The sequence below is a fragment of the Numenius arquata genome, chromosome 4 (genome assembly GCF_964106895.1).
Source record: "Numenius arquata chromosome 4, bNumArq3.hap1.1, whole genome shotgun sequence".
In the NCBI taxonomy this organism is placed as follows: Eukaryota; Metazoa; Chordata; class Aves; order Charadriiformes; family Scolopacidae; genus Numenius; species Numenius arquata.
The window spans coordinates 69892197-69915873 of NC_133579.1; the positions used below are offsets into that span (position 1 = coordinate 69892197).

Sequence of the window (23677 nt, forward strand, 5' to 3'; positions counted from 1 at the left end):
GGAAGACTGAAAGCTGTCCCAGGAAGATGGCAGGGAGCAGGTCCTGGTGGGCCAAGGATGGGCTCTGGCACGGCCCCACGTGCCTCCACCACAATGTACTTCCTGCCACGACCTGCCTCCTGCTCTGGCCACAGCCACACCAGGCATCTGAGCAGTGGAGAGCCACCCACACTGCTGATATCGCCGGTTGTCCTGGTCCTTGTGGTATGGCTGTTACCCGCCAGCACAGGGGACACGCTCTGTTTCCATCTTGTGTTGGTTAGAAACCATCTGCCGCCACGGCAGCCGTAACAACTGTGTTTGCCGCTCGACGCGGAGATGTCTGGTGGACACATCTCAAGGGCCTGACCTACAGAGATGGACCTCTCGTCAGAGCCAGCGCCACGGGCGTGTTGCCACCACGCTCCCACTCAGCGTCCCCGCAGGGGTGTCTGGTGGGGCTCCCCTGCCCAGGACCCGCACCACAGCTCCCACAGAGACTCATGGGCCAGGGCGCCCCAGCCTCCTGGAGCCCAGGCCCCACCATGGCTGCCAGGGCCTGGCAGGGCAGCCCTGACCTGGGAAGGTGTGAGACACGCCTGGAGGTGCCTGCTGGGGCCTCCTCCAATGGGAAGCCTGGCTGACAGGCCTCCCCGCGCCCTATTGGCTGGAGGAGGTGGGCGGGGCCTCCAGCCCCCACCAGACGCAAATGAGGCTTCACCCAACATGCCATGCAAAGCAGAGGAGAGCTGCTGGGTGGTCACGTGGTGACCTCACGTGATAGGCACGATAACATCAGGCTCCGCCTACTCCAGGGTGATGTCACGCCTCCAGCTCTCGCGAGAGTCCCCAGTGGAGCCCCTTGGCGGGCGCAGGCAGGAGGGGCAGGTGAGCCCCAGGGCCGGAGGGGCCCCGCCCCGCCCGAGGCCCCGCCCCCAGCCGCGCCCAGCTCCTCTGGGGAGCCAATGGGAGCTTTGGCCAAAGTCTCTTCCCATTGGCTGGCTGCCTGGCATGCAAATGAGCCTTGACGTCACTTCCTGGGATAAATCGAGCGCCATTTTCTCTTTCTGGCTCTGGATGAGGAGCGGGCGGAGGCCGGAGGGCGGGCGCGGGGCGGTGGGTGCTGCGCGCGGGGGCTGAGGCGAGGTCGGTCCCGGGCCCCAGCCATGCCGCCGCCGCCCTCGCGGTGCGCGGACTGAGCGCGGCGGCAGCAGCAGCAGGCGGCGGCGGAGGAGGAGGAGGAGGAGCAGCCGCGGGGCGGGGCGGCGGGCACGGCGCGGTAGGGGCGCGGCGGCCGAGGCGGCGGCGGGGCCAGCGCTGTGAGGAGCGGGAGGCGGAGGCTGCGGAGGGGGCTCGCGACCCGGCAGGCGGCGGCAGGAGCGGCGGCGAGGCGGCAGAGCGGCGGCGGGCTCCCCCTGCAGCCCGGTCGGGTAGGTGCAGCGGGGTGAGGCGGCGGCGCCGGTAGGTGGCGCCCGCAGGCGGCCCGCCCTGAGGGGCGAGGGCAGGGCGGGCTCCGCGGGCGGAGGCGCGGTAGCCGTAGGGGCGAGGGGTCGCGCCGGCGGCTGTCAGTAAGCGCTGGCTTCAGGTCGCTTCGCTGGCTGTGCTCGCCTTGGCGGGGAGGTGGGAGCCCCGACGCCGCCTCGCCCAGGGCTAGTGGGCTTCGCTGGGGGGTGGGTGGCGAGGGTCCGTGAGCCGAGCCGTGCTGCGGGGAGTCGTGGGGCCGGTGTCTCTACCCGGGCGTGTTGCCCCACCGCAACAGCGGGGTTTCCGAGTCTCCCTGCCCGGGAAGCCCGGGAGGCGCCGGAGGGGTTTATGCTAAAGCCCCCGCGGTAGCTGGACCGCTCCGGGCGGCTCTTGTCAGGCCCCCGGGGCTGTCAGCCCCTTTGCGATCACCTCTGGGGGCAGCCGGGTAGTGTCGGTGCCCATTAGCGTGCTCTGGAGACCTAGCCGGCTAAGGGGGCGCGGATGGGGCATAGCCTGCAGGGTCGCCGCCTGCCGGCGGGGCGGTGACCGCCGGTGCCTTGCGGGGCGCTCCCGGCGTGGCTGGCTTGGCAAAACCCCAGCGCTGCCCGCCGTGCGCCCTTGGAGGTAGCCCTCTTGGGCTGGTGGGGGGGTGATGCCCCTTTCCCCTGCCCGCAGCCCACTCGAGCGGAGAAGGGGCTTCCGGGTTTGCCCACGGTCAGAAGCAGAAATTAGCCTAATGAGAATTTTTAACACGGGCAAGACTCACTGCTTTGTGACTACTGTTTGCTAAACAGCTGTTTAGGACCACTTCCCCCCCCTTCGTAATTTCTGTCAATACTTAAGTGATAGAGTTCCCAAGGAACCACCTTAACGGGTTGCCTCAAAGTCTGTGAATGAAAAGTCTTAATTAGTTCTAGGCAATGTGGGTATTTGAAACGGTTTATGGAAACCTGTAGCGTGCATGGGAGTATTATGTGTGCAAAATTAGAACTGAAATGTTAATGGAATGCAGAATTACATTACGTATTCTTGTGGTACTTCAGCAATGCATAGATTTTTGAAAAAAGACGTTTATAAATGATGTAAACAAACATAACCTGTACAATGCATATGATTAAAACCATTTGAAGGTGCTTGCCTTGTGCTTAAGAGGAAGTAGTGGGAAGTTTGTCCTGATTTGTAAATGGAATGAAAGATAGGTATTTGACTTCTGCTGCAACGGTTCATAGGTCTGTACTGTCAAAATTATGAACAACTTTCAACTGATACATATTTAAGTTCTGATAACTGGGGGGGAACTACTAGGGGGAAATCGGTTGTTTTCCTTAACAATTTTCTATCGTCAAAAATACATGTTTGAACCTCAGGAAGTTTTAAAGACTTATAATAAAATACTTATACTCACTCTTGGGATCCCAAATCCAATCTGTATTCTAGAAATCTTGGTGCTGCTTTTAATAAACTTTCAGTTTAATTGTGAACAAAAAAGGCGATTTCTTTAGGGCAATATTTAGACAAACTATGTATAAGAAATATGCTATATAGGTAATTTTGTGGAAGTTTTGTCAAAAAGAACCCAAAGCACCCCAAAACATAGCAAATCTTTGGACACAGCAAAGAGCACGTCATGTTTTGGGCAAACACATTTTTATAATACCGCTGGGAGCTTCTTGATTTGGGTTAAATCTTGTTGACCACTGGTAGATCTGCCTTCTGTTTAAACACTGAAATCTTTCTGCTGAAACCTGTAGCACAGCCTTAATTTATTTCCATTCTGTCCCCGTGCTCAGTTATTCAGGTTGTGGGTTATCTGTGCTGTGGACTGTTCTGCGCATCTGAACGACATGTCTTTGAGTCACACCAGGCTGACTAGTCCAGTACAAATGCAGTTGTACCTTTTCCTAGAGCCCTGTGTGTGACTCTTGCTCGCATATGCATGGGGCTCATGAGTCCTGCAGGATTGGAGCATGCTCCATATAGATGCTCAAGTCATCTAGAATGAGCTTGGGTCCTGCTGGGCTCAATTTCTGGCTGATGCTGGTCCCCCAGGGAGTCAAGCTCTGTGTGAGTCACAGGGCTCTACAAAGGCTCCATGAGTTTGTATGGTATAGTCCCTTCTCTTCTCTTCTAACTATTCTTGGATAACAGAGATTTGATTGTGTATTAATGAAGCATCATGTTTAAACCACAGTAGCTAAAGTTGATGATGTAAATTTATTTTGATTTTACTTTTTAGGTAGGGTGCAGGCTGATGTGCTGGGTCTATTTATGTAATCACATACCTTAATGCTTTTTACTGTCTTAGCAGCTATTGAATGATGGCCGTCTTTGTGTTGGATTAGATGGCTGTTTTAATGCATATGTGATATATAGCCGAGAAAAGACCAAAATATAATCTTGACTATGAAATCTATAATTTGAGACCCCTAAAGGTTTCTGATTTAGTTGCATAAAAAAAGTTCAGTTTTTTTTCATCTCAGATTTGTCAGGTTGCACTGGGATAGAAACTGGAATTTAAGAAGATAAAGTAGCATTATTTTGTTGACCAGAAGTACTCTCAGTAAGTTTTATTACTGTTTTTTTTTGTGTAGTCAGTTTAATTTTAATTTGCAACAAATAAAGTAATAAACAAGAATATTACCCATTGTTATCAATTGACTGATTTTCTTTCCAGGAGTCCAATCTTTCAAAGCTGTTAAAACACCTAGAGATGTTGATAAGAAGCTATAAATATTTCCTCTCTCTCCCTCCAAAGGCTGGATAAGCTTTGGTGATGCCAATGTACCTTTAAATCCAGTTAGATCTCTCTCAGAAGACGGAGATAAGAGTCTAGGGAATGGAACTGTATGTGTAAGATGCAGTTGAGCAGATATCCAGATACGATTTCTCGGAGGGCTTGTAAGGTTATCAAACCAAACAAAATTGATGAGAGTAAAATTTAGCAACCCACGTTCTTCCAGGCAGTTTCTCAGCCTGTCCATCCTCCTAGCTGCTGTCTTTGCCATCCGGTGTTCTTGTTCTTTAGATTCTGAGAATCAGTAGATCATGTGCTCTCACTTAATTTTCAGGAATGAAGCAGTTATTATTTTCTCAACTAATATCGAATTATCAACTTCTAATGCGTTTACTAAAATGAAAGTAAAAAAATTTTTATTGGCCCTTGTCAACTCTGATAACTGCTGAAATACAAGTTGGTAAACAAACCTTTAAAAATACTTCCCACCCAAGTATTCTCAAACCTGAAAGTCTTTGTAGAAATCTCTTCTAGAGTTACTAATGACAGGTTACTAGATAAAGAGGTTTAAAATCTAATGATGATTGAATTTTCAAAGTAGATAATATGAAAGGACAAAATTCCAGAAGACTCTTATAATTCCCATAATATAAGTGGCTCTATGAGCTAGAGGCTGGTGAAGGCCTGCTTCCTAGGAACATGTCTGGAGATCTGGCTTCTGTTTAGGTTATCTGGTGTCTTAGCAATGGTTACATTGCAGCCTTTTTCTCTCTGGGCCTTCTAATAAGTTTTTTTTTCTAGCTGCCTGTTTTCATGAAGTCTCTAGAAATACCTGATTATCTAGTTAACTGTTGGATTTTGCTGGGCGTATTTGCCCGCACATGGAAGGCACATTTGTGCATCTTCCTTGCTCCAGCTCCGTATTTAATTTGATTGCATGTGCCTGGCTTCCTTAGGAACACAAACTGAAATGGTGCTGATTTGATGTAAGGAAAAAAACCCTTTCACTGTGAGCACAGCCCATCAGTGGAAGAGGTTGCCTAGAGACGCTGTCAAACCTCTGTCTGTGGAGGTTTTCAAGACCTGACTGGCCAAGAGGTGGAGTGCCCTGGTTGCGATTCGTTATTGAGCCTGCTTTGAGTAAGAGTCTGGACTGGGTGTCCTCTTGAGGTCCCTTCCAAGATTAACGATGGTTGTTCTAAGAAGTAGACTAAAATGAAGGCAAATAGAAACTTTCCATCTTGTGATGACTTTCTTCTTCGAAAAGGTGAAATGTTAGTATTTTAATTTTTCTAATGCAGAGAAATTATAGTCAAGCACAGTTACTTGGCAAACTAGTAGTATTTGGCTAGCGAGATACTCTCCAGGCTGTTACCTTGTTGTTTAGACTAGTGTTAAAATACTACAGTACTACTAGAAGGGAAGTGTCACATTTGTGATCTTTGTTGAATAGCTGAACATAGTTGGATGTTATAATATATGATTGCAAACGTTGTAGAAATGGAGGGAACCTTTAGTGTTGCGTAAACTCCAGTTTGCTCTATTGTTATGGAGGCGTTACTAAATGAACAGTAATTGCAAGAGGAGATTGATGGAAAAAATGCCTGAGCAAGGGTTGAATGACCTTTTTAGAACCGAGTTTGGAACATCAGCTGCTGCAACGATATTTTTATTTTGCTGTTAACTTGCCTTGGTTATGTTTATGAAAAGGTACTGTCTGTGAAAAGTCAATGGATTATCAGTCTTTTGGAAACTACAATCAAAAACAGTTAGATAAATTTGTCTTTTAGGTAGCCAGTGCAGTAAAATGATCAAGACTCTTGGGCTAGAATAACTCCAATTTAATTTTACTGTGGTACTTTCATGTTGAATTTGCTGGTTAGGAATGGGGTGTGTACTAACAAAAGATTGACTGTAATTATGCATGGAAACAAAGTGCAAGCTAAGGCTTGAAGAATGTCCAAAATGCAAGAGAAATAAATGAGTAGTAAAAGAGTGTGGATAATAAATTGTATAGTAATCGGGAGATTAAACTGAGGGCTTGAGAAAATAAGTTTAGAAGGTTGAAATTTTGTGACCTTTATGATGGGGCATTGCTGGTCTAACGGATACAGAGAATGTTAGATGAGTAATGTGGAGTCTTACTCCCAAGCAGCCTTTTTTTAAAGACCGGCTGAATAATCTTGTATATGACACAGAAATAGACATCTCTTTGGACTGAAGACCAGCTACCTGAAAACTGGAAAATTCAGTATTTTTTTTGTTTGCTGTTTTTTGTTTTTCTGTGGTGTGGTTTTTTCTTCTGGATTAGTGACTGCCATTTCATAAGGCTTACTGGTTAAGAAGACTCTTGAGATACATGGATGTTACATACTATACCACCTGTGTAAAGTAGTGTTTCTTTTTTGTGAGATAGACATGCCTCAAGGGAGGTCTGCTTCATTGTCTTCTGTAGCATCAGTGTCTCAGTTAAAGAACTGAGATGAAGCAACAGTTTCCAGTGGTGCCTAATAATTGAAGTGAAAGGTCCCAGACCTGGGTTGGGGCAATTCCAAGCACAAATACAGGCTGGGCAGAGAATGGATTGAGAACAGCCTTGAGGAGAAGGACTTGGGGGTGTTGGTGGATGAGAAGCTAAACATGAGCTAGCAATGTGCACTGGCAGCCCAGAAAGCCAACCGCATCCTGGGCCACATTAAAAGAAGCGTGGCCAGCAGGTCCAGGAAGGCGATTCTAGCCCTCTACTTCACTCTAGTGATGCCCCACCTGGTGTACTGTGTCCAGCTCTGGGACCCCCAACATAAGAAGATCATGGACTTGTTGGAGAGAGTCCAGAGGAGGGCCGTGAAGACGATCGGAGGGCTGGAGCACCTCTCCTATAAGGACAGGCTGAGAGAGTGGGGTTGTTCAGACTGGAAACGAGAAGGCTCTGGGGAGACTTTATAGCACCTTCAAGTACCTAAAGGGGACCTACAGGAGAGATGGGGAGGGACTTCTTATCAGGGAGTGTAGTGATAGGATGAGGGGTAGTGGTTTTAAACTGAAAGAGGGTAGATTTAGCTTAGATACTAGGAAGAAGTATTTACTGTGAGGGTGGTGAGACACTGGAACAGGATGCCCAGAGAAGCTGTGGATGCCCCATCCCTGGAGGTGTTCAAGACCAGGCTGGATGGGGCTTTGAGCAACCTGGTCTGGTGGGAGGTGGCCCTGGCCAGGGCGGTGGGTTGGAACTCGATGATCTTTAAGGTCCCTTCCAACTCAAACCATTCTATGATTCTGTGAACCACATCTCCTTCTGACTGATCTGAGCGTGGTGACATCCTCTCAGCTCTGTTGTTACCTATAACCTGCTATCATAGAGGGACTGATCATAAACAGAGACTATACAAATTCCTGGTTCACTTCACTGTAAAAAGAGGAATAAGATGTCTCAATTTTACTCCTTGGATTTTGTTATAATGCCAGACTACTTACTCTGATCTATTTCATTCTCTATAGGTTCCTGTTCCACACCCACACCAATGGTATCAGAATGTCTTCCAGAGTTCTTACTGATAGAAAATACTAGAAAACAAGACTAGCATCTGTCAAATGGGGCTCCCTCTCCATTTCTCTCTACACACCTTTCCTTTGGGGGGAGAAGAAGAGGAGCATAGCATGTGAGTTGTTTGAATTTTAATTTAAAGAAAACTCAATTGTATGTTTTGTACATAAATTAAGGTCTGATTTTTTTCCTCTCTTGAGTGATGACATGCAGCATAGAAAGTGTTGTGTGTTGTTTTTGTTTTTCTCTTTTGGTTGGACTTAGCTTGTAGCTTCTCTGTTATGTGGGAGGGCTTTTTGCAACTGTTTATAGGAAGGTCTTGCCTTTTGAGGCAAAGATTTCATGTTGACAGTGATCTTGCGTGTTTTTTTTTTTTGAGAAGTATAGCTTTTCAAGACATTCAGGACCATCAAGGCCGATGTACTGTTGTGTGTTTGTGGTTTTTTTTCCTCATTAGAACTTGTCCTGGATGGATGAGTTGCTTAGCAATGAGGACTGAGATCTTTCAAACTCTATTGGATCCTCTGCCAGCTATTTAAGAACAAAGAAATACCTGTGAAGCTCCTAGTGACCTCTTTCAGTGCCAGGGTAGTTCTGTTGCATTCTGTGCCTTTTAAAGTTTCTTAAATCTCAGTCTAAATTGCATTTTGCTGTAACGTAGGGAGGGGGTGATAAAGGCACGTACTTCAAAAGCTAAGCCAATGGGGATACCTTATGATGTACTGGGAGCTGAAGATAAGCAACCGATGGATCCATAGCCCAGCTGCATGAGGAGTGATAAAAGCCTAGCTGTTGGGGAAGCTCCAGACCCTTCCTGATGTTCTAGACAGATGGGCATCTGTGCAGCACAACAACCCTTTAAACAGATGACCCGCAGCAGATAATCCGTCTGTCTACAGTCTTGCTGTAGTCATCGTCCTCCTTGGTATGTGGGACTCCAGCTATCACAGCTTGCTGGAGGGAGCAGAGTAGGGCATAAATCCAAATTCTGGAGTAGAAGGTGGTTGAGCTGCATACGCTTCTTCAGAGGAGGAGACGTAAAAGCATATGGATATTAAAAAATTGTCTCACTTCACATACTTAGCTATCAGTGCCATACATGAATTACTTTTTTTTACTGCATTTTTACTTTCTTTTTACTGCATTAATATTGTAGTAGCTTATTTTATGCCAAGGTGCATATCACCTTACAGCAGCAGGAACTCCTGCAGGAAATTTAGATTTAACTATCAATCATATTTTTAAGCATATACATGACAACAAACCAGATTATCAAAGAGGCTTTTCATCTTGACACTGACTTTCCAAGTGAAAGGTGTTGAGTTCCTCCTTCCTAAATGGGATGAATAGAAGTTAGTAAAATTCTGATGTTCATGTTCTCTTACAAAACCCCCACTAAACACAGTATAGCTGCCATATAGACACAAAGAGATCTGAAAGAAAAATTTGGCCTTTTTTTTTAGATAGGAGAAAAGAAATGTAAAGGATTCTCTCCCCTTCCTGTCCCCCCAATCTGATTCTCTTTTCTTTAAGAGGAAGCAAGTGATCCACTGGGGAATATTAATGAGAAATTCTTTGGCTTCAGGTGTTTGGGTTTTCATATTTAAGAGTACATTTTTAAAGACTATAGTTTTTGTTCTAACAGTGTTAAATGCAAGTGCCTGTGTTCAAGTATTCCATCACTTTTTTGTATTTCTTTTTCAGGAAAAGTGCAAAATGTTTCAAATTCCTGTTCAAAATCTTGATAATATCAGGAAGGCTCGAAAAAAGGTGAAGGGCATTCTTGTGGATCTTGGGCTTGACAGCTGCAGGGAACTGTTGAAGGTAAAGCATTTGAAATAATGTAAACCAATCTGAAATGTAAACCCTTTGAAAAATATTTCACTTTTTAGTGTATATATATGATACTCCTCTAGCATAGATCTTTATGGTGGGGCCTTTACTTGAAGGATTACTCTTGACTGGCTACCTATATGCCAGGGTGGAATTTAGCATTGTAGAACATAACATTGAAAGAAACTGTTTCTCGACAAGATGTGTTCTAGATGGTGCTGCATATTCTCTGCTAGTAATATTTCAGCAAAAAGAAACATTAGAGCTTTAGGAAAAACACCACAGACTAACGAAATGCTATTTATGTCATACATTGCAGCTTTTTTGTGATTCTTTTAAATTAAATCACAAGCAGATGAAGACTTGAGTCAACTCAAAGGCATCCCATCACATACCAAGGGCAAGCCTCTGAAGGATATACAAATTGCCAGTGTTTCTGAAAACAGACGAGCAATTACACCCAGTAATCTTGTTGCAGGCTGTTAAACTTTGTGTCCAGGGAAAAGTTACCAAACCTGGCCTACTGAGTTGTAGTTCAGTTCTGCACCTTAAAAAGTATCTGCAAGTGTACAGGGGCCATCGAGGTGAACCTAGTACCATTGTTGCCACTTCCAGGAGAAAGTATTGCACAGCAAGCGGGAGGAATTCACACCATCGGACTGGCAAGCTAATACCAGGAAAGGTGGCAACATAGTAATACACTATCGTTTAGACACCCAGTTGTATTTCAGCCAACTGCTACACAAGCTTTTTTGTCTGTTCAGTGTGTTCATGACCTCACACTGACCATAGTTGAGGGTTTGGATTAATTCTGTATGGTGGTACTAAAGCAAGTTAACTCTCTGTAGGGGTGCTATGGTGTCTTTTCTGGATCTACTAAGCACGATTTGGGGAAAAAACTTCTTAGGATCTACAGGCATAACTAATTCTGGAACATTCTTGGTTATTGCAGTTGAACAATGTTTGGTATATCTAAATAAATGTAATAAGAGCTCAAGGAATAGTGTGTTTGTCTAGTAACTTCCATTTTCATACTGTTTTTATTGTCTTGTATATTGTTTTGCAATGAAACCTTTTAAGTCAAAAGCTGTTCTGTCTTCACCCTTTGAAGTAGAAATGTTGTCATGATGCTAGTTTTTTTTTTTTTTTGCTATGAAATTGATTGCAGTCTAACTTTAATTGCAATATGGGGTTTAATCGTGAATGAGCAATAAGGTGTTCTGTTGTTGGTTGGTTTTTTGGGGGTGGGGATGATGTGTGTTTGTTTGCTTTTGTTTCATTTTTAGTAAATGTTGCTAGTGGGGAACCCAGTGAACATTTCCATTCTGGAAATAGCTCGATGAGATGTGGGCCAAAAAAACCCACCCTTTAATTTTCGCAAGTAATTCTCCCTCGCATAACTTCAGTTTGTTTTTTCCAGGTAATCTGGGACTGATTTCTTCTTGCTTTGCCAGCAAGAAGAATGATTTTTAGAACCTGATTTGCACTTGGCTTATATGATGATGGCATTTCTTTTTGGTAAAATAGGGTGTGTGATGTTCTAATAGGTGAGAAGTAGCTTAAGTTTTGGTTTGGTTTTTTTCCCCCTGAAATATTATGATTTATTTCTGGGCATTGTCTTTGTGAGGAGGCTGGACAATTTAGGAAAAGGTATGAAATGATATGATACAAAGTTGACCTGCCATCTGATCTTAAAATTAGTTTAAAATTGTTCTAATAAGGCATGATAATGGACAGTAGTTTTTTAGGAAGGTGAAGGGATTTCACATACAACTAGTATCTCTTTGTAGCTTGGAGACCAAATGGATTAGGTTTTATGCTACAAGTTTTTAATTGATCTCTGCTAGGTAGAAAACATGAGACTTTTATGCAAGATTACTAGTTTGAGTCTCAAAGTAGTACTTTTAAATACACTGTAATGTCAGGCTTTCTTTTAGTAAACTATTTTAGCTTCCTTAGTATACTGTGATCTTTTAAGTCTTCATTTTAAGCTCTGGGCATTTTATAGAATTGTAGAATGGTTCTGGTTGGAAGGGACCTTAAAAGATCAAGTGCCAACCCTCTTTCTGTGGGCAGGGGACACCTCCCACTAGACCAGGTTGCTCAAAGCCCCATCCAGCCTGGTCTTGAACACCTCCAGGGACTGGGCAGCCACAACTTCTCTGGGCAACCTGTTCCACTGTCTCACCATCCTCACAGGAAAGAATTTCTTCCTAATATCAATCTAAATCTCTCCTCTTTCAGTTTAGAACCATTACCCCTCATCCTATCACTACACTCCCAGATAGAGTCCCTCCTCATCTCTCCTGTAGCCCCCTTCAGGTATTGGAAGGCTGTTATGGTAACTGATACAGAGGGGAGAACCATTCTAAATTTTAAAATGTTTTAAGCTTAGAAATACCCACTATGCGTCAGGGTTAATCGGGCTTTTCAGAGGGTTTTTATTCCCTTCTTTTTACCTTTCTGTTGTTCTGTTTTCTTCTCCTTGTCAAAGTGAGGAATGTGGGAAGGATGTAACAAGTTAGCCCATCAAAGCTTGCTTCCAGGATGTCGGCTTGGATCTCTGCTATAAGCAAGTCTTCAGAAGAGCTGTTAGCAGCACTGACTAATTGTAGTGATAAGAATGCTCATCTTTATTGGTGAATCTTTCTCTGTAGGTAATAGCCGTGTCAGCAAAATTACCTAGACCTACTATCACACACGTTTGGCTTGTGGGACACTGGTGTTCAAGTCTAGGAGCCTCTCTTGGTGGAGAGTACTCAAACCAAAAGGAGAAAATGTTTGGGGTAGGCCATAAACTTCCAAGAAAACGTTAACAGTGTGTAATTTCCTCCAGTGTGTTTGGCTGAAGAAAGTTAGGAAATCTAGAGTCTCTTCATTTTCTCTACCAAAAAGAAATTTTTTTTTAAAGAAGAGCGTGTTCTCTAAGGCTGTGGGGTTTCCCTTGTTACATGCAAATATTCTTTCTCAGGTGGTTTTTTTTGAAGAAGGTTTGGCTGAGGGGCACATAGATGATGCATTCAGTGCCTAGGTGTTGATTAGAATGCAAAGAGTTTATTAATTACTTTGAGCTCTTCCTTGGGGAAATTTGAAGGCTGAAAAAGCTAGACAGCTTATTGCAAACTTAGCTACGTTTTTCTAAGTTCTTGAATAACTTAATTTGATTTAAATTATCACTGGCATGACCTTTTGGCAGAGGGATGCTTGCATTTGCAGGGTGTGGACAGGAGCCTAATGCAGACAGAGCTTGTGTTAAGTAGGATTGTGTATTTGTTAGATTACTAGAGGCTTTGTTTCTTTTTGTTGCTGAGTATATCCTGTGTTGCTTGTAAATTTCATATAAGTATTGCATTAGGCTTTTTTGACCACAAACTGTTAGATTTATGAATTTCACTCCTCGTGATGATCTAATCTTAAATGGTCTTCACTTGCTTCTGCTGTTCCAGTGGGGTTCCGTGCAGAGGTCAAATCATCTTGCCCTCTCTAGCATCTTGCAGAATTTTCAGTGAAGAGGAGGTTGTGAAAGGGAAGGAGAATGTCAGGGGAGAAGAGATGCTAGTTTTCTCTGGGTTAAGCCTGGATTTGTAGCCTGTGTTTCATCTAAGACATTCCAGTGTGCTATTGAAGCTAGCCTAGGGTCTTCAGAAATGTCTAGCAAACGGGAATCTAGTTTTTTTTTTTTTCATGAAGTTTGTGTTTGGGTATGTGTGAGCCTCAGAAAATTGGAGAGGAACTTAAGATTTTTAGAGCAGTAGCTGGTTTTGGCTTGAGGAACGTCCACAGCTCTGATGTGATTGATTAGAAGAATGCTATTAGAAGAAAGTTATTTATCCTGACATGTCTGCTCCAGAAGTGGTAATATTGTTGCTTTTACAGCTTGGGAAGAAATACTGCTGCTCTTTGAAATAAGCTTCTGGGAACCTCTTCCTTTTTCTAAACTAAAAGTGTAGCAATGCTATGAAGGTTTAATACTGTTGCTAAGTGAACTGTAGTGGTAAGTTAATAAGTAGAAGTAAATAACAAAGTATTACATATTCAAGAGAAAGAAAGTAGAAGGAGAAAATATCTTTCAGTGTTCACTGGGAACTTGGCTGGAAGCAATGGAGTTAAAGTGTAAATATTTTCATTCCTATTTTATTTTCAGTAACTGAAGCGTTCTGAATTCCAGCTATATTATGTGACAGTCATATGAACAAGTGTTTGAGGTAAAGTCAATCAAAGAAGTAATTTCTTTGAACTGAGTTTTGAGACCTGTATCTGAATACTGAATGAATTTTTTCCATTCATCCTCTGTGTGGTTTTTCCTTTTTTCTTGCTCTGTATTGAGACTATTTTTGTATTTAGAACAGACTGCAAAAGCAGATTATTTGTTTTCTTTTTTGTTTTAGAATCTTAAAAGTTTTGACCCGGGTGAAAAACACTTTTGTAACACTTCATGGAGTGATGTCTCTCCTTGGGAGTCTGTGGGCAAAAGGAAGGTACGTATATTAATGTTAAAAATTCCAGATAGACGTGCGTGTAGAGTTGCTGAATTTCACCACTTTCAGAAGTCCCAGAGAAGTTAAAATACACTTTTTTTTATGGTTAAAAAAAAAATCTTAATATCTGGTTTTTAAGTACTGTTAGTCAGGGAATAATCTTTGATTTCCTCTCTGTTCTTTCCTGTAATGTAGCTGGTTATAAGGACTACATATACTTTTTGCTGTCTCTAAGGATACAACCTTGAACATAAGTATTTAAGATGTCACACTAATGTTCTGCCTTTTTTAGCCTAATCTTGTGTGTATTTTTAACGTGCTCTTGTATACAACATGCATCTTGTTTCATTTGAAGGGTGAAAATATGATTGTGTAGATGTGAGTGGGTTAAACTGAAATTATCATTAGCGGCTTGGGATAGATTTGCAGTGGAAAACATATTCCTGTTAGATTTCTGTATGTGAAACAGCTTTTAGTTCTATATAGCTGGAATCTTGTGTGAAGCTAGAATCTTTGAGAAAGGCAGGGTTGAGATGAACAAACCAAAGGATTTCATTAATTTTATATTCTAGCAGGTTTCTAGGTGTTTGGTTTTTTTATGCTCTATAGAGCATAAGAGTATATCCAGAAGAAAAAGTGGTCTTTTCTCAATCTTTCTGAAGAGTCTTAAGGTTCCTGATTGCTTCCATGAGGAAGGCATGTCAACAGCATGTAAATAGTGGTGGGTCTGCTCTTTTCATCCCAAATCAAAAGATAATGGTTTAGAATAGTGTGGTGGTGGTTTGCCAGAAGGTGTTTTTTTTTAGTGTTTTTTTTTTCTTTTAATCTGCCTTTGCCATCTTTAAAATAAACTGAGGCTATCGAGTGCAGTAGTTCTTCCCTGAATTTAGCTTCACACATTTAAGACTGGAGGTTCCATCTTTTCACAGGAATTTGTGGATGAAGGAGTCAAATGTGACTTGTTTCACTATGTCTGGAGACAGATTGCTGCTTGCCTTTTAGCACCACTTCAGATGAGGCTTATAGTTACCTTTAGTCAAGACTATCTTTAGTTTAGGTGAAGGGAATAAATTCCTTTAATGCTTATGATGGTCTTGCCTCTTTTAATTTCTTCTTTATGCACATGTAAAACTTCTTTTACCACATCTCCTGCCTCCAACCAGCAGGTTGTCTGAGCTCCAGCCTTCCTGATTTAGTCTTTTTTGCCTTTTCTACCTTCTGACTAAAATTTAGCATTGGGAGATCTGCTGTGCTAAATGAGCAGGGGAGGCTCCCCCTCCTCCCCAGACATGAAACAGGGAAGAGGAGGATGAAGACAAAGCAAATAAAGCCTCCTGTCTAAAACTTACGATGAAGGTCATTTTCTTTTGTGTCTTCCTTCCACAGTCCTTCAGGAAAAATTATTAGATGTTTCAGTGAAAATGGAAAAGAACAAAAAATCATACACTAGAGAGGGAATCTGCTTTTAATCCTTATTATCTAGAGAGAGACGAGGCAGAGAGACTTGATCCCTTACCAGAAGAGAGGAATACAGATCCTGACTCGGCTAGTTATCGTGACCAGTAGTATCTGTCTCTGTCTAAAAATAAGATAAGTGTAGAGTTTGTAATGTGTTGCTTTGAAACAGATTTGCCAAGCTCTGCCTTTTGGATACTAAACTTTTCTTTAAACAGCCATGATTCCTTGATAATTATCATTCATGTATCTTGGTGTCATGCTGCCTAGATGTGGGAGAAAAGAAGCCTGTCTTTCAGGATGTTCTATTCCAAAGCTATTGCCATAAGGGGAAAATAAGTTGTTTGAGCTACACTGGAAACTCAGTAGGCTGCAGAAGGTGTCTAGATGAGTTGGTGGTTTCTACCATCAGTACTATTTTTAGGGAGACGTTAATAATTCTAGAAGAACTTTGGTTTTTGGAGGCTGTAGTTTTTGATGTCTTTCTGCTTGCCTGTAAGTTGTGCAGAATGTGAGACTACACAACAGAAAGTGTTACTGCATCCTAGGGTATGTTCTTTGGAGCGGGACTAATCTGAATTTTCTTAAATGTCTCTAATCAGCCTTTTGGGATTCCATTTGTACCTTTTAGGGTTGTGTTGGTAAGTCTCCAAGATGCTTCATTTTTCCTAAGTGGCTTAGAATTCTTATTTTGTCAAATCTGCTATAAGACTGAGATGCCATTAGTAGACTGTAGTAGCACTTGCAGACATAAATAGCAGCTTACATGCATATGCAAGGAGAACATGGTGACAAAATGATTTTCTAAGGTATCTGTGTGGAAGAGCTGTGTTTCATACAGAAAATGTCAAAGTAGCAAACTTCCACATACTTTTCTATTCCGTTGAAACAGGTTTTTGGGGATTTTTTTATTATTGGGGTCTTTTGAGCCTAGTGAGACTTGGGATTCATCCTCATTTGTTAGAAGTTAAAGTACAGAACTTTTTTTTTCTTTTGCTGAAGTCTCATCATTTCTATCTCCATCAAAAAATAAATGATGTAAGAAGGCATAGAACATTATTTCCCCAAAACTTATCAGTATGCAGGTACTGGGGCAGTTTCTTAGTGGTATACTGCAATGCTTGTTCATATAAGAAATAAAAACATCAGTACTATGGAGTAATAAATTAATTCAGCTCTTGGACCGCTTACTTCTAAAGTAGAGTGTTCTCCCTACACCTAATAACAATTGCTCAGACTTGGCAACAAGGAAGTATAGGCAGTGTATTATATTGGGGTATAAGTTTGTGGGGACAGAAAGACCCAAACCAGAAATGGGGGGAAGGGGGACAAAGTAAAGAGCATGTGGGGCCAGTATTTAAAAGCATTATAAGCTTTTCTAAGCTTCAGACAAAGTAGGCGCTCACCTCTTTTTGTCACCTGACTCCTTCAGAAGTGAGGCTAGCGAGGTGCAGCTTTTAATAATGCTCTGGATGCTTCATTAGTTCAATAGTGTCAATGGCCTTGCTCTACTCGGTATACCTTTAAAAGTAAGATTGAAGCTTCTTCTAATTTGCTCTGGTGGTGTTTACTAGCAGCTGAGACCGGACACCCGAAGAGTGTAAGTAGGGGATAATTCACTGGTACCTCCACAGTGTATTCATCAGCTGCCTTAGCCAGACAATGGCTTTATCTGACCCCGTCTTTTGAATTTGGAAGTTAGGTTTTGGTTATCAGGAGACTCTTCTGGTACTTCTTTATGACGCCTTTATGGCTGTATGAAATGACAAAAAATAACAGCACAAATTTTTGCTGCAGTTCTCCATAATGTGTCTGTGACATGTATGTGGGTGATCTAGCTAGACAGCTTGTTCCCTTTGGATGGTGTTTGGCAAGGGGCAGAAGTCAGTAAGGTGACAAACACATCTGATGCAACAGACAAGTTCCACTAGATGTCTGAGAGTGCAGATTTGTCACCTGGATGTTGCTGTGACTGATGCTGTAGTTTCTTGCAGGGGCCGGGGCTAACTTCCTAGGAAGCTGGTGAGAAAAAACGGTTGATAGGGCTACCAGTATTTTGGAAAGAGCAAATAATGTTTGTATGGATACAAAAAGTAATGCTGCAAGTGACCTGTAATTGAGGGAGCAAACCACTGTTGAGTAGAAGATAGGTTTATTTTCACACAGTTAAAGTATTTTTCTGAGAAGAATCTGTACAGTCTATAGTGAGTGTGCTAGAGGAAATTTCTTCATGAAATCACTGTCATGGGAAGTCCAGTATGTTGAGATGATATGAAGAGGTCATTGCTGCTTTATCATAAAAGGGGTTTTTATTCCTTTCTATTATTAATCTGGCTCCAAAAGAATGTTATTATATTACTCTTCTGTGGCTTTGCTGGGAGAGGTACTTTTGGAGAACTTTCAGTGAAGGGTGGGGTATTGAAATACACAAAAATAAACCTCACCCCTTCTCTTTACTGTCTTTTTCTCCAGTAGATAGGAAGTGGCCTTGAATTAAATAAAGCTTTTGAGGTGTCATATTAAAAGGGCTGCTATTCCTAATTGTTGAGGCTTCACCTCCTATGTACAGTGGCATACAAAATTTTCTTAGCTTGTTCTGTGATTCCCATCTTTAAAAACCGGCGTCAGAGTTGCTTCTTGTGAACCGGAGTAGAAATGAACTCACTTAAGGCTTAATAAATTAGAAAGAAGCAAAAAGGGCATAAATGTTTCCCCCTCTAAGTATTTCATTTTGTTAAGTCTGCTTTTCAAAAACAGATCTCCATGAAATTGAGAAGACACGTGCTATACATCCAATGAAGGCGTTTTTGACAGGTGATAGTGCAGACTTGCTTACAAACAGATAACAGGGATTTAGGAACTGGCAGTTTCTAAGTGGATGTTTGTGTTTTGTTTGCAGAGATACAGAACAAAGCCGTACTGCTGTAGTTTATGCAAGTTCTCGTCAAAATTGCTCACTTCATTCAAGAATCACTTGCACCGTTACCATGAGGATGAAATGGACCAAGAGCTGGTGGTTCCTTGCCCAAAATGTGCGTTTGCTTCTGATCCCAAAATAGTGGGAAAACATATCCGGATGTTTCATTCATCTAATAAAAGAATACAGAACTATACAGTCAGCATTTTGGATGGCATGAAACAATTCAGGAGTGACATCATAAACTTTACATGTCTAAAATGTCACTTTACAGACACATTGTATTATAATATGAAGAAACATGTGCTGATGAACCATTTTCAAAATCTAATAAGTACGTATTTTGGCCAGAAACCCGATGAAAGTAAAGAGAATTCTGTTGAGCACTACTGTAAAAAATGTAATGCTTCTGCAAACAGCCAAGATTCTTTAATGTATCATGTCTTGACAGCTGAAACACATCGAGACCTGGAGAACAAGCTTCGGTCGGTGATTTCAGAACATATTAAGAAACCAGGACTTGTGAAACAAATGCATATTGCTCCAAAGCCTCCCCAGAATGCGGCAGTGGCTGCTCCACCTGCAGGACCCCCTGCTGCCCCAGCAGGTTCTGTCACAGCTCCAGCTTGCATCCAGCTTGCGTTTCCACAGAATAATCAGAACCAGAGCGTGGTGCAGCCAAACGCAGTTCAAAACACAGTCAGATCACTGACTGTTCCAAGTGCCTCCGGTAGCCTTCCACATACAACTTCTGCTCCGGTTGCTACCCCCTCGCATGTTACTCTTGTCTCTAGCAATCTTTCTGTAGGTCAGAACAACGTTAATATTCAGCCATCACCTTCCCAGCCTATCATTGTTTCCCATAGGCTCCCCCTTAATCAGCCTGTGAGAACTGGAGCTATTCCTCTTCATCATTCTGTTGGGACTGTAAGTAGAAATGTGGCCCCTGCAGTTCTTCCTCTTAATCAACCTGTCAGGCCCGGGCTCTTTCCTATTAATCAGCCCATTGGGACTATAAATGGTCCGGTTGCAGCTGGAACGTTACCTGTTACTCAACCTGTCGGCCCTGTCAATCAACCGGTTGCACCAGGAGTCATCCCTGTGAATCAACCGGTTGCGCCAGGAGTTCTTTCCATCAACCAGTCGCTTGGGAATGTGAATAGACCCCTTGGTCCCAGTGTCCTTCCTGTGGGGCAGACGGTTGCATCGGGGGTTCTCCAGCTTAACCAGCCTGTTGCCTCTGGGGTTGTTCCTGTCAGGCAGCCTGTCAGGCCTGGGTTTCTTCAGCTTAATCAACCCGTTGCCCCAGCAGTTATCCCAGTAAATCAGCCAGTTCAACCTGCAGTTTCTCAAAATGCAACTTTTTTGACAGCAGGTTCTATACTTAGGCAGCTGATTCCAACTGGTAAGCAGGTTAATGGGATACCTACATACACGCTTGCCCCAGTTTCAGTTACTTTGCCTGTACCTCCAGATGGTGGAGTAGCCACTGTTACGCCACCACAAGTGCCCATCCAACTAATGCAGTCTGGGCCAGTAACTCAGTTGTCCCAGCCACTGGCTGGTGCACCGTCTCCTCCAGTGGTTTTAACCTCTCAAAATATATCATTACAAGCCTCCCCACCTGGCCCTGAAACAAGTCAGGCTGTCAGACAGGCCAAACAGTGGAAGACGTGCCCTGTTTGCAATGAGCTTTTCCCATCAAATGTCTACCAGGTGCACATGGAGGTGGCCCACAAACATGGGGAAGTGAAAATGGAGGAAGCCCTGGAACCTGACAAACTTGCAGCTTGTGCACCCTTTCTGAGGTGGATGACGGAAAAGACAGTCCGGTGTTTCTCTTGTAAATGTTTTCTCTGTGAGGAAGAGCTCATGAAACATCTCTTGATGCATGGCTTAGCTTGCTTGTTTTGCACAGTTACTTTCCATGACTTAAAAAGCCTCATGGAGCACAACAAAACAACACACAATGGGAAAAAGCAGTTACATGCAGATTATAGCAACAGAGGATTTCAACTAGGTAACGATGCTCAGGGTGACCTTGTATTTCCACACTTTGATTTCAGTACAGTGTTACCAAAAGAAGACATTGGTGAAAGAGAAGTGCATTTGGCGGTGCTTGCTGGGCTAAATTCAAGGACACTCGTCCCTGTTTACATCAAAGTGAAGCCTCAGACGGCAGAAGTGAACAACAGATGCACCAAAAAAGTGTTAACCTGTCCCTTTTGCTTTGGTACGTTTGTTAGTAAAGAAACCTATGAAATGCATTTGAAAGAGCGGCATCATATCATGCCAACTGTACATACAATTTTGAAGTCTCCTGCTTTCAAGTGCATCCACTGTTGCGGTGTGTACACTGGAAATATGACTCTCACAGCTATTGCTGTACATTTGCTCCGTTGTAGAAGTGCTCCCAAAGACAGCAACTCGAGCGTGAAGATGCAGCTTGAGTGTACTGAGAAGAAAGAGCTACTGTTTGTGAATGGTGAAAAGCATGACTCTGTGATCCTGAAAAGAAAGCAATCGGATTCCTGCTTTGTTGCAGAAGACCAAAGGAATAAGGAACAGCAGCCTCTGAGCTTAAGTACTGGCATAGCTCTGTCTCCAGAAAAAGAAGTGAATTCAGGGGTAGTGCCTTTCAAACGACAGAAGATTAATAGCAGGACTGAGATGAAGAAGCTTCCTTCTAGCGAGGATCTTCGCATTCTAGCAGTAGATCCTAAACAGTATGATCACAACTCATATGAGGCTCAAACCCAGTTTTTGACAGACTACTTCCACGAGAGGCCATATCCTTCTAAAAAAGAGATGGAATTACTTTCCTCGCTGCTATATGCGTGGAAAATTGATGTTGCATCGTTCTTTGGAAAAAGGAGGAATATATGCTTAAAAGCGATAAATAATCACAAACCATCTGTGCTGCTGGGTTTCAGTATGTCTGAACTAAAAAATATTAAGCACAGTTTGAAGATACAAGATGAACCATTAGAAAAGTAAACGAGCTTTTTGTAACAGCTAAAAGTGATCCATAATTGCATACTTACGAATTTAGCAGTTTATTGTATTATTTGTTTTTTAACTTGTAGACTGGCCTGTTGAAGGGTGCAGTAGTACAAAACGTCTCGTTCAGTTGTGACTGTTATTGTGAAAGGCACACATAGTTGTGTATTTGAAAAAGCTAAAACCTTCAGACTTGCCCATCTGGAATCTGTTTTAGCTTTTTACTTTTTCTGGACTAGTGGGGTATATTTTTTTTTTTTGTTGGTTTGTTTTGGTTCTGGTTTTTTTTTTTTTTTTTGGTTCTGTTCCCCTTTCTCCTCCTCCAGGCTCCCATTACACTTTTTATACCACCATGTAAAACACTTGTCCTGTTAAAAACAAATTTTATTTTATTTTTCTGCAATGTGGTCATCTTTTCTAAACAATAAAATGTATAATGTTGGTTAAAATACTGAGGTAAACTATGTGAAAAGCATCTATTTGAATATTTTTTTTGTGGTTTTAAGTCCTAATTATTTTTTTAACCCTGTTTTTATTTTCTCTACTGAAGAGGTGATTGTAGCCTTTACATCCATTGCCCGTTCAAATTCCCAGTGCACTGGTAGCAATAAAATACATGGCAATCTTTTATTTTCTTTTCTCAGTTAAAAATACCTGTGCCAGTTCAGTCTGGTGACCTGTAGTCTCTTAACTGGTATTAACAAGGTGGGGGATTGAGGGGCTGGGAGTGCCTATTGAAGTGTTATAATGAACTGACTGGAAATGCTTGTGTTATTATCTGTCAAATAGATCTGCTAATCAGAAGTGTTCACTCTTTTTTGTGGGTGTTGAAGCCTGGTTGTTTTAAATATCTGTTGTTCAAAGCTTGCTACCAGCATTTGGTTTCTTTTCCAAAAGCCAAAACTGCTCTGGAGAGTGTCAGATTGCTTTGGAGTTATGGGACTTCTGTGCACATCACTTAGCTGTAGAAGCCCTATCCAAATATCACCAAAGTTTGGTGAATAATCTGGGTTTTACTTTAAATTGCTGTTGCATGAGGTAGTAACTGAGCAGTGCCTCCTCCATGGAAAACTAGATATGTGGCTTGAGTCAGAAATTGTACAAACTGAAACTGGATAAATTGGTAGCATCAAGAGTACCTGAACAGATGGTACTCGTGTCGGGATTGGTTTTTATTGTCCTATAGGGAGCATAAGAATAGTATAAAACCCAAATAGACCATCTTGCTCAGTATGAGCTACCATCCCTATTAAAAATTGCAGAGGAGCTGTTGGGAAGGTTCGCTTCATTTGAAGAGCAAACTATGGTGCTGGTGGCCACAAGAGTCCTTGTTTAGTATGATCCTTTCTTTCTGCATATGCTTTGTTTCATCTGCCTTGTCAAACATCGCCTCCAATATGTTAACAGCCAGTTGTAATTTGCATTATTTTTTTTTTTCTTCATACTCCCATCCCCCTTTTCCCACCCTTCTTTCCCAGAAGAAAACAAAAAAAGAGCAGGCTCTTCTGTCAGTTCACTTGTGCCAGTGTTACAAGGAAAGGGTGATATCATATGCCCAAGCTTATTTCCATCCTTGTTTAGTATGATCCTTTCTTTCTGCATATGCTTTGTTTTATCTGCCTTGTCAAACATCGCCTCCAATATATTAACAGCCATTTATAATCTGCATTATTTTTTTCTTCATACTCTCATCCCCCTTTTCCCACCCTTCTTTCCCAGAAGAAAACAAAAAAAGAGCAGGCTCTTTTGTCAGTTCACTTGCGCCAGTGTTACAAGGAAAGGGTGATATCATATGCCCAAGCTTATTTCCATTTTTCTTAAGTGGTAAGCATACTTATTCCCTGTGCAATAGTTTTTAAAGCAGATACAGAATTGGTTTTTATACCGTTTCTAAAAGGGCATGACATTTTTACGAGAATTTGGTGACTGTCCACTGTTCTATAAGGGGTTTGAAATTCTATTTTGGATATGGTCTTGGTATCTTCATATTGATAACTTCAAAGAATTTTGATGTGCGTATGTAACATACAGTTAACTTAAATGGAGAGAATCTTGCTGTTTGGAAAAACCCAGTCATTTAATAGCAGTGTTGAACAAACAGAAGCACCATTTATGGGATTGGCCACATGCCTCACCCCAAAGAGTGAGAGTGAGTAAGAAGCAGTGTGTGTTCTTAGACCCTAAGAATAGCTCATTAAAAACAACAGAAAAGAGAAGATATTTGGGCATAGCACAGTTCATGAACCAGTTTGAAGGACTTTGAGGGAGGAAAA

At 42.4% G+C, this 23677-nt stretch overlaps 1 protein-coding gene across 1 annotated transcript; it reads left to right on the forward strand.

Annotated features, from left to right (window-relative positions):
* The first annotated feature begins 7675 nt into the window (after positions 1-7675).
* ADNP2 (ADNP homeobox 2) lies at positions 7676-21866 on the forward strand. The gene is made up of 4 exons (XM_074146250.1): positions 7676-7836; positions 9426-9545; positions 13943-14032; positions 18387-21866. The coding sequence occupies exons 2-4, from the start codon at positions 9438-9440 to the stop codon at positions 21399-21401; spliced, it is 3213 nt and encodes a 1070-aa protein (XP_074002351.1). The 5' UTR covers positions 7676-7836; positions 9426-9437; the 3' UTR covers positions 21402-21866.
* Positions 21867-23677: the final 1811 nt, after the last annotated feature.

Bases quoted from the DNA above. Each gene is read 5' to 3' on its own strand.
- ADNP2 (XM_074146250.1), top strand. From the start codon at position 9,438: ATGTTTCAAATTCCTGTTCAAAATCTTGATAATATCAGGAAGGCTCGA. The intron at 9,546-13,942 runs GTAAAGCATTTG...TTTTTGTTTTAG, and splicing joins GCTGCAGGGAACTGTTGAAG to AATCTTAAAAGTTTTGACCC. The intron at 14,033-18,386 runs GTACGTATATTA...TTTTGTTTGCAG, and splicing joins AGTCTGTGGGCAAAAGGAAG to AGATACAGAACAAAGCCGTA.